Consider the following 10,612-nt stretch of genomic DNA (forward strand, 5'->3'; position numbering starts at 1 on the left):
ATTTGCTCCTCGGCATGCTTTTCTGGGGGCTTTGACATGTGCCTGGAAGTGGTGGCAGAAGCAAGTTAAAATCCCTAGCTGGCCACTGGTCCCTCTGCTGAAGGTTTTTATCCCCACAGCAGAGACAGCTGATAGGATAGCTCTCTGTTGCTACTGTTCAAATTAGCCTCTGGGCTCAAGTCAGTGACTTGTTTGTTAATGTGTCAGTGTGAACCAAAACTCCATGGCTTTCTTGTCCTTAGTATATTTGCAGTCAGTTGAAGTGATCCTCCTAAGTAGCTCACCACTGCAGTGAGATGGCTATTGGATGGCTAGAGTTGCTTATTTTTTTCACATACAGATGCATGTTTTTGTTCCGGTAACTCCTCCCTTTCCTTGGATCACCACTGTCGTTGCTTGATTCAACCCAACTTTGTGTTTACTCATCATTTTATGTTTTTTTCTTCTCCTTTCTCATTTTGTAAAAGGAAGCACCAAACATGAGGAAAATGCCAGTGGAAACCAGCCACCGTTCTTCCAGCTCCACTTCCCTTGCTTTCCCCCATGATCCTCCTGTGTTTCCCTTTGATCCCCAGCACAACCCAAAACAGGTGCAGCACCTACCCCATGATGTACTGATGCCCAGCATGGTGGGCAAGGCACGTAAACTGTCAGGTAATCACAGGACTTTTCATCCTCCTTTGTGATCAGAAATATTGCTGAAATATAGCTCTGCAGGTCTTGTCTTTCATAATGATGTTTCACTATCTGCCTGAATTCTTCCAGAAATTTGGAAGGATGAATCACATTCTCTTTCTCCTCCTCTGTCCCTTTTGAGATGTACAGTGATGCTGTGCTAAGTGGACATAACAGAAGGGAATAATATTTACAGAAACATGATGACTACTTTTTCATGTAAAATCATGTTCACATTTTTGAGGTATTTTCTTTCTGTGTAAAAGTAGCAGTAAAACCCATCACTATGTAGTTATTTATAAGAATCCTTCCACAAATTACTAATTCCAGCAAATCATACACACAGTTGTACTGGTAGAAATAACTAATTTCTGCATGAGAATTATTTTCCCTGTGAATGCCATCAAAACCAGTTTGATCTACCAGCTTTGAATTATTTTGTTGGATTCCTTCTTGATGACACAAGAGAGAGTGCTGCTAAAGAAATCTTTTGTTCTGTGAAGTCTGTGACAGTAGCTGTACTGTAGGGCAAGGAGGAAATGCAGAGAGGAAAATGAATGCTAGAACAGGTGCTGCTAGTTTTCATTCAGAATTGCATGTCAACCAGTAACTGGAAGTACTAGTGTTTTAGTTTTAGATTTTAGCTTTTTCCGTCACCTGTGTTCTGCGAGGAAACAGCAATAAATAAAACGTAACTAAGCAAACCTTTTACTTTTTCTTTTTTTCTCCCTCCCCCCTGCCCCTTTTTCCCTCCCTCCCTGTGCCACCCAGGAGATCAGAAGAACATCATCCAGAAACTTTTGGTTGTGCCTGACAGGGGTGAAGCTTTCCAAGGTGAAGACTACCCAGGTGTGGCACTGAGCTATGGGAGTCTACCTTGTGCACCCAAAGGCACCTTTTCCCAGGGGCAAAAGCCTCTTGTTAATCCGCGTTTAGGAGGTGGAGCATCAAGTGTCACTGGCCGCTGGCAGAACATGGGCTACACTGCCAGACAAACAGCCACACTACCAGATAAACGAGCGGCGCTCTGGGGGGGGTATGCTGGTCAGCCAGCCAGGAGTTTACAGGAGGGCTTCCTCCAGCAGCCCTCACAACGTCAGATGCATGAATCCTACACCGTCAGTTGCAGGCTGCCACCCGGCACAGGCTACAGCACTTTAAGAATACCACGTGAGCCTTCTTGGGATCCTGGTGCCCCTCAAGGTTGTCCTGTGCCCCCCTCTTGTGCTAAGGCTCCAGGTCCAAGGAGAGTTGATATGCCCCCAGAGGAAGACTGGCGACAGAACAGCTATACCCCTCAGCCTGGCAGAAGGCGAATACTGCCGGTTCACGTGATGGATGGGACTTTTTCTTCTGCTTCTGAGGCTCACAGAAATATGCTGGCCCGAGCAGCAGCAGCTACTGGCACCATGCAGAATAATGGCTGGTGAGATCCCTTCCACTCCATGCACCTTGGTAAATCCCCCTGTGAACAGACTATAGCTGTTGCCTGGGTATAGATTATAAGGAGATGGCAAACCACCTTCAGTCGGTATCTGTGCCAGTTTTGTCTTAAAATGTAGCTGTACAGTATGTGGAAACTAATTGCACTGTATTTCTTTCTGACACTACTGAACTGCTGTCTGGATGGGGAATCTTAGCTATACTAGTCCCAGCCTCTCCTAGCAAAAAAGTGCTGTAGGAAAGATAAGCTTAAGGGGCATTAGTTACGGGTAAGTTCTAAGTACGCGCATGTTTTGAAGGAGGATGGCCAAAAGGACATTTTTAAGGACTCTTTCGTGAAATGTAGCTTTGGTAAATTCTTTGTATACAAAGCCAGTCCTTTTGTTTTCCTCTCCTTCCCCTCCCTGTTCCTTGCTAGGGGAAAAAACTGACCTGCCTTCCAGGTTCCAATAAACGTACACTTGCCAGGCTGGCAGTTAGTGAGGCAAACCCAGTTTTCAGTGTGCTGAGATCTTGGGCAGAGATCACAGCTGTAATTGCTGCTGAGGAAGTGGCAGGGAGGCACTGTTCATCAGTAAACCAGAAATTTCCCCACTTCCTTAGGGCCAACTAACAATGCTTCAAACAGAAAAGACTGTTAATGCTGCACGCTTAATTATACCAATGTAAACACAGAAGAAGTTTAACTATTTTAGTGTCAAACATACTTGCTTTTGTAAGTATTTTTCAAATAAATCTATGAAAATAGTTCTATTTACCTGTCTGTGTATGAGCTTTCTTTGCTATTTGGCTTTACTTATCAGTTGGCCTGAAATTGCTGATTTATTTTTTTTATGCACTGACTAAACGAAGTTGTTATAGTCCATTAACAAAGTTTATGTAATAAATAGATTGAAGGATGTGATGAGGAGTTGTGTAATTCTGCTACTGAGTTTGTATTTTTGTGCGTTTCATCACTGCTCTGCTTAACTTCCCCCTCTTAAAGGGCACTGTTTAGTAGTGCCCTTTTCGAAAGTATTCTGTGATTTCGTGGTTGGGGGGAAAACCACAAAATATGTGCAAGGTGGTAGTTTTAGGAGTTTTAATGTCATAGAAAAGGGTCTTTGGAAATGACTGCTGTAGTGAGAAATGTGACTTTAGTAAGAGCTGCACTCCTGGTCTTGCCAAGGCATTCAAGTGTGGCATTTGGAGTTGTTGCAAGTACAGGAGGGTGGTAATTTAGCTTAATATTGAGAGTGGGACTGCAAATTTGGTTCTCCTAGCCCAACCAGCCAGTGGAAGGTCTAGACTGCCCTCTAGTGCTTGGTACTACGTGCTAATTTGGTCTCACTGTTGTTCTCTGTGTATTAATTTTAATTTCCAGTTAATTTCAGGATTTGCACCTCAGTGCTTGATGGAATTTTATCAGGTTTTTGCTGTTCAGTCTGAGATTTTGAGTCACGTTTATTCTAATAAATGTCTTCTCTCTGTTTCTTGTTTCTAAATAATTCCTATTATGTCTATTATTGTAACAGTCTCCTGCAACTATACAGTGTTGTGTCGCACCTTTTTTCTGTACATAACTTCCCCCACTGGCTCTGGTTACCAGAACAAAAACATCCTCTTCTTTCACCTCTCCCTTTCCAAGCAAAAAAAAAAAAAAAAGTGCTACCTAATTTTGACTCTTTCACTTAATGCTTTTGCCAGTTTAGTAACATGAAAGTTTCAGCAGTACTACTCCTCCTGATCTGATTTTCTAAATATAGAGAAGTGGAACATTATTTTACTGAAGCAATTATTTGATTTAGGTTTGAGTTTCAAATACGTACGGACTTAGTCTCTCTGGCTCCATATGGATATACTGCAATATACTGGTAAGTTTCTAGCTGTAGAAGTTACAAGTCTGGTTATAGGAGGTGACTCCAGCGTGGAGGTGGACCTTTGCGTGGCGTATAACTGACAGACGCGTTCCTCTTCCCAGTCTCTCTCTCTGCCTCTCTGTCTCGGTGGTGGAATAACATGGCTGGAGTAGAGGGAACCTGGGCAGAAGCAGTTGCTTTCAGTGCTTGGTGCCCCGTAGCAGTTGGAGGAAGCCAAGGTAGCCCCAGGATCCAAATGAGGACATAGATAAGTATCTGACCCTTTGCTTAACTACAGCTCCATAAAATTCAGGCTGCAAAATGAGGTTTAAGTAGTCTTGAACTCAATTATCAAAAAAATTATCTTCCTAAATAAAGCACAAAGTAAAGTCTTGGCTTCAAGGAGTGATATGTAGTATGTAGCATTTGCAAATAAAGCAAATGTGTACACTTAGGTTTTTTATTTTAAGCCTAGCTATTTGGAAGCAGGAAGTACACTTCCATAAAGCTGTGCAGAGCAAGCCTGAGTTGATGTAACTGGTTTTAATCATACTAATATTGATGGTATCCACTTTTTATTTTTTCCTTATAGAGGGAACTGCTTTTTCACACCTCCATTATAATTTAACCTGCCAGGCTGCAAAATTGGTCTGCAGACTTCTTTCTGTATATAAAATACACACACACACACAGACACACACGTTGTTTACTGTGAAATTAACTGGACTAGATGCCTGAAATGGACACAACCTCTGAAGTGTCTCATACCCAGCATTATGATAGTTTATCAAAATAGAAACAGAATAAAGTGGATTCAATAATATATTTCATGTGGGGGAAAGTACACACCTGGAGAAAAAACTCATTTCATCTGGAAGTCTTAGTGACTCATAAGTTAATACTTATCAGTAAGTCAACTGAATTATAACATAACTTGTAAATCTCTTCAGTGGTATTTATTGGCTATTTGAACCCTAGAAAATCAGTTATGTATTAGTTTAGTAGCTTATTAAGGTTCACTGTTGCCTACAAGAAAGGTGAGGAGAGCAGCTTCCCCTAGGAATTCAACAGTTGTTTTGGAACAATCTTTCTTCTTAGTCTATAAAGTATGTAAGCTTTGATGCAACATAACCAAGGTTTTCTTCCTAAAATATCCCTTCGTCTGTCACCAGCTGCAGGGTAGGTTAATGAATGGAATTTTTAAGTAAAATAAAAATAAAATCTACATTTTAAAATAATATAATTTCAGCTCTCCTAAAATAAAACATTATCATTCACTGTATTTGTCTGATCTGTAATGTGTTTTTAATATGAGTTATATAGGGGAAAAACAGTAATAAAATGGAGAGTAACTTGGTTTTCTGGCAGTAGCAAATGTCAGTAAATATAACCTATATGTATATGGAAAAGCAACTACCTAGCACAGTTTCTTCTCTTGAAGGCGACAGAGCTTGTGCACACTGTTCATGGGAATCGCACTTGGAGCTGCCGAGCAGCAGGTTTGTTCAAATGGAATACGTGCTGGAGTGGGCAGCACCAATGCGTCGATCAAAATGAACTCTCTCTTAGGGAAGCGAGCCACAAAAGTGCAAGTTAAGTGCCGAGTCCTTCCTAAATGAAGGCCACTGTGCCCATGTTAAAATGCGTGGAATTTGGGAAGAGGGAGGGAACTGTCTTACTGGTATTTTCTGTGCTTACGAAGATTGCTGGAGTTGCACTGATTTTTACAGTGAGGGCTGGGGTGAGAAGTATGAAGTGCACACAGGGCTCTAGAAAAATGGCAGTCATGCAGGTTTTGTATTTAATGTCATTTCATATATTTACCTATTTTGGCAGTGGGGGAAAAAAACAAAAAAAAACTCCACCTATGTCATGACTGAGTAACCTGAGTTATGCACTGAAATGAAAAATGGACAGATCTGAGCATCTCTGGGAGGCGGGGAGAGAGAACAGAAGACAAAGAGGAAGAGTGTTGCTGAATTGGAGGGGGGGGGAACAGATGGCTAGGTGAGAAAGATAAGCTAAATGAACGTTTGAGTCTCTTCCCTCAAATGTCTCCATCTTTCCAAAGAACACTCACTAACTGATCTGTCTGAATTTTCTTTCCTTCTTTTAATAGATAGATTCCTGGACAGAGAGGGTCCTCAGCATCAGCCTGCCTGCTGAAGCCTTTGAGGAGGGAAGATTGACTCATGGATTCTGGAGAGCAGGCAATTTATAGGACTCTCTGATAATAATGTTTATGCTACTGCAGATGAACCTGCATGGAAACGTTTACAGGCTGCTGCTATATGTATAAATAGAGACAGGCGTTGGGCAGAGTGTAAAGGTCAAGTAAGTGTTTATACCAGCTGGAGCAGAGATAAAAATATGTTTGGATTTTACAAATACCTCATTTATGTTAGATGCGTCCTGGAGTCTCCTGCCACTACGCTGTCTCCTGTTTAGAACCATGGGTGGCAGAAAGCAAAAGTATGAGATCTTCAGCTGTTTGTGTTTGTTGCCACTAGCATTTTATCACAGCATGGTCCAGAACCTTTTCGAGCCAAGTTAGACATCTGTAATGTTTCCTTTTATGCTAGTTCTTTCCCAGTTACTGTCATTCATAGAGTTTCCTTCAGAGCTTGAGAACATGTTTTAGCCAAAAGCGTGCTAGACCGAATTCTTGTCCTGTTGCATTACTTTGTACTGTGCTTGCAAGCTGAAATTTTTTTCCACCTGTGTCATTCTCCTAGTTTATTGAAGAAAAAAAATTATCCTTTAAAAACAAGAAAATGTAATTTAGGAAATGTTTATAAGATTACTGTTTGATTAATGGAAAAATATCAACTAAGACCAGCCATATAGTCACTTCAGAACACTGATTATGTTTGCTAGCATATTTATGGAAGTGAATGCAAACGGATGCAAGTTCAGCTGAAGCAATCTAAACTTCTTTCTTTGGCATCAGCAGCATTGTTTGAGTATTCACTCTTGAGTGAGTGAACACAATATACTCATGAGAGATGAGAAGATCAAGATGTATCTTAACCTTGGGATGGCTTAATCCTAGATGACTCATCCATGAATGATAGGCTTGAGAAGTGTTACATGTGTATATATTAAAATTTTAAATATGAATACATGAGAAAAGTGAATATAAATGAAGCTGCATTTTAGTAATAGATCAAATCTAAGAATTTTTTCATACTGTTAAATTTTATTTTATTGTTTTACTACTCTGGCAAAGTGATTTTGATGGCAGTCTAGGATTATTTATAGTTTGTCTAAAGTTACAGGGTTTTTTACTCAGGATTTGTACCAGTTATGTGACTGTCAGTGAAGGGAATTCCAAACAGAACTACTAGCAGCAGTAGTTCACTGGAAAATGAATCTATTCAGAATTGTCTTAAGTATGTATCTTAAAGCATATTAAAGCACAAACATGTTAACATGAAGTATCTGTATGAAGATTATAGAGTGAAATTGTAGCAGAACACAAGTAACTTGTTTTGAGTTACAAGATCTTGACTTAGTGTCCTTGAATTACTTGACTGAAATGTTGCACACAAGGCCAACTCAACCAATGAATGCATGTTCCTACCTCTATTGTCTGACAAGGTGTTCGCTGTGTTATATATGATTGTATAATCTATCATTATAGGTCATATGCTATTTGAAAAATCTCTAGGTTCTGTGTGCGTGGAGCTCCATGTTTTATTGCTTGAAAATACTTTGCTTTCGAATTCCTGTAGTTCCAACACAGCATACTACACTTCAGCTTCTCATACTGTTTTAGACTTTTTTATTTTTTTGGTATATATAAAACATGTCAGTCAAATGCAAGTTAGCATCATGCAACTAAGCCAGTTCTAAGTTTTATTAATTGTTCCTAATCTGCTGAAACCATATATAAATAGATTTTCCATTCATTTTGGCAGCTCACAGTTAGTTTCTTCAGATAGATGTTAGAGAACCATTTCAGCTGTTTACTGGTTTTGGTATAGTTGTGGACTTCCCTTAGAGGCTTAGGAGAGGCTATCATATACCAGACATAGCAGCCAAGTATTTATGACAATCATCTGAATAGGAGAGAGAAAGGTATGCTTGTGGGAGTGTGTCTCAACTGACTTTTCAGAATAAACTGCTTTGAACACAAGGATATAATTCATATGAAAAGTTGAGATGTTACAGACCAGAAAAAAAATCTGTAACTTCATCTTTTCATGCTTCCTGGAAAAAACCCAACATCTCTTCAGTGTTTTTGTAATTCTAACTACATATGAAGTTCTCAGGACAAAACACAGAAGCAAAGCTTTCAAATCCTTGTGTGGGATTACTTTGGGATATCCTCTTCTGCATTCATTTAACAACTTAACCACGACCTCAGGCTTGCCCACTTCTGAGGGTCAGTTTTGGCTCAACCCTTTTTCAAGCTATCCAGTCCCAGTGGATCACTTCCTATTAACATGTATTAATACTTAATGATGTTTGGTTTCAGCAGCTTGGTAAAAGGATGCAGAGGGGTAGGTTGAAGGCATAGTTACACTTTCACCATCCAGTAATGGTGGCCAGATGTGTTCATGAGAGAAGAGTAGAACAGCATGTACTCTTCAGTGACTGAGTCATCCTATCTCCTTTTTTTGTTTTGTCCTCACCATAGTTTGCTTTTGAAATACTTAATGGGATTTCTCTGATTTACAGGCCACTTTGTTCATGGATCAACGTCCCTCATCAAAATAAAAATTGTTATACATCATAGCTTCAGTTTTATAGCAACAAGATCATTGGTTATGTTAATAGGGTCCTATACGTAGGCCTGCTTACCTTGAATATTTTGTCAGTTAAGTCTCTTTTTGCTTATGGAGGCTGTAAGAAAACTAGAGAGAACACAAAGGAGGACAGCAAAAAGCAGAGTGAACTCAATTTTAGAGTGCATAGAGGTGACTGGATCATAGTCTATTAATACCACCAAGGTAGTAAGATAAATGAAGGGAGGGAATTGCTTGGTCTCAGATGGTATGAGAAGGATCAATAGCTTAAGGCTAAGGAAGGAAAAGTTTGAACTAGATAATAAGGGAGGGGGAAGGAATGCTTTAAGCAGAGAAAGTGAGTGATGTTTTGAGCAACCTAGGGTAGAGCTTCAGGTACCATCACTCCAGAGATACCGGATTGAAATTAGAGGTGTGGCTGATAGGTAATGGTAAGAGCCTGATCCTAGAATTTTAGGTGATTTCCTAAGTGGCACAGGCTGGATTGCTTTATCCTATTTTTTACAGTCGTGATATGATACACAGAATGGCTGGGGCCAAGACTAGCTTTTTAAATGTAGCCAGTATATCTGCAGCCTGTTCATAGATAAACAGAGGTTATCTAGGAAATGAGTACAGGAAGGGAGTGTAATGGGTTGGAGCAGTAATAGAAAGTAGCTTGTAGTTTTTACCAGCAGCTATCTGATATTTTTTTTTCTTGCTGTTGAAGTCAGTGAAGCTTTTCAGTACTGGATGAACAACCGTGAAGCCTTGTGACCTTCGTGTGTGTTAAAAACAAACACATAGCTGGCCAAAAGGCTTTCCTTTTCCTTGCTGACATACCTTAATGTTTTGGAGAGGCCAAAAGAATAATTTTGCTCCCCATTCCAATTCACCAGTTTGACATCTGACGTTGACAACTAGAGGTTATATTGCAGTGGTAATGACTTCTGCAATGCTGGAGAAACTGGCCTAAGACTATTTTCAGTCTTTCTGACTGATGCCCTGGTGTTATGCATAGTAAGGTTCTCCATAAAAACCTGGCTAGGGACAGCAGGGAAATCTTGTGTCCTCTTAAAAGAAAACATTCAAGTATTCATACTGAAACTTGGTGTGGCAATATGTCAAAATGCATTAAAAAAATTGTGGCTTGTTCTGAGGCAGTCTCACAGTTTGTACCAACTGTGATACCATTTCTGGAAATTCAGAAAGGAGAGTTTCAAGCATTCACTAGTAAGAATCCATGAAATGGAACAACCTCTCAAAGTTTTCTCTCTCTCATCTTATTCTCCTGCTTATAGCATGTCTTCCCCTCTCAGACCTGGTTTATCTCTGCAAGATTTGATCTATGTATCTTTCTCTTGGGATCTGGAACATATCTCTCTATCTCTTGTGATTCAATTTCCTTCTTAGAGTTTTCAAAAAGTCCTCGTTGGATAATTAGATGATTCTGGGACACTGAGTTGTGCCAGTTTTAAAGATATGCAGCTTTTACAGTCAGATGGGACCATTCTGATCATCTGGCCTCCTGCATGAGATAGTTAGATATAAAATGACTGTGTGAAATTCTGTAACTTCTGTATGAACTTAAACTGCACTTGTTGTCTGAGCTGGCTGTTTATTCAAATATATTTACTACTGTATCTTGAAGTGCTCAGTTGGGAAGGGTGTCACAAAAGTCAAGCATTTAACATGACACTTCTCAGTTTAAACCTCTTTTCACACAGCTCCAGCATGTACTGTGTTGAGATGGAGTAGGAGTGAGAGAGGGATCATCTGCATCTCACATGGCCCCATTCCCCATGGTGTGGCTTGATGATTGCATCTTGCTGAATTCTTCCTCTCTGATACAAAAGCAGTTTTTCAAATAGCAATCTAGTGAGATGAAAGGTTTGGTTATACCAGTCAGAATAGGAACTTTTTTTT

General features: G+C 40.0%; 1 protein-coding gene across 11 annotated transcripts in view; it reads left to right on the plus strand.

Moving 5' to 3' along the window:
* Nucleotides 1-3,022, plus strand: part of USP54 (ubiquitin specific peptidase 54) — a 105,144-nt gene extending 102,122 nt beyond the window's left edge. For all 11 annotated transcript variants that reach the window (XM_064513879.1, XM_064513878.1, XM_026094900.2 and 8 more), the window contains 2 exons: nt 468-654; nt 1,447-3,022. In XM_064513879.1, coding sequence (XP_064369949.1) covers nt 468-654; nt 1,447-2,105 — 846 coding nt within the window. In that variant the 3' untranslated portion in view covers nt 2,106-3,022. The remainder of the gene's footprint in view (nt 1-467; nt 655-1,446) is intronic.
* The last annotated feature ends 7,590 nt before the right edge of the window (nt 3,023-10,612 follow it).

Source organism: Dromaius novaehollandiae, chromosome 6 (genome assembly GCF_036370855.1).
Source record: "Dromaius novaehollandiae isolate bDroNov1 chromosome 6, bDroNov1.hap1, whole genome shotgun sequence".
Classification (NCBI taxonomy): domain Eukaryota; kingdom Metazoa; phylum Chordata; class Aves; order Casuariiformes; family Dromaiidae; genus Dromaius; species Dromaius novaehollandiae.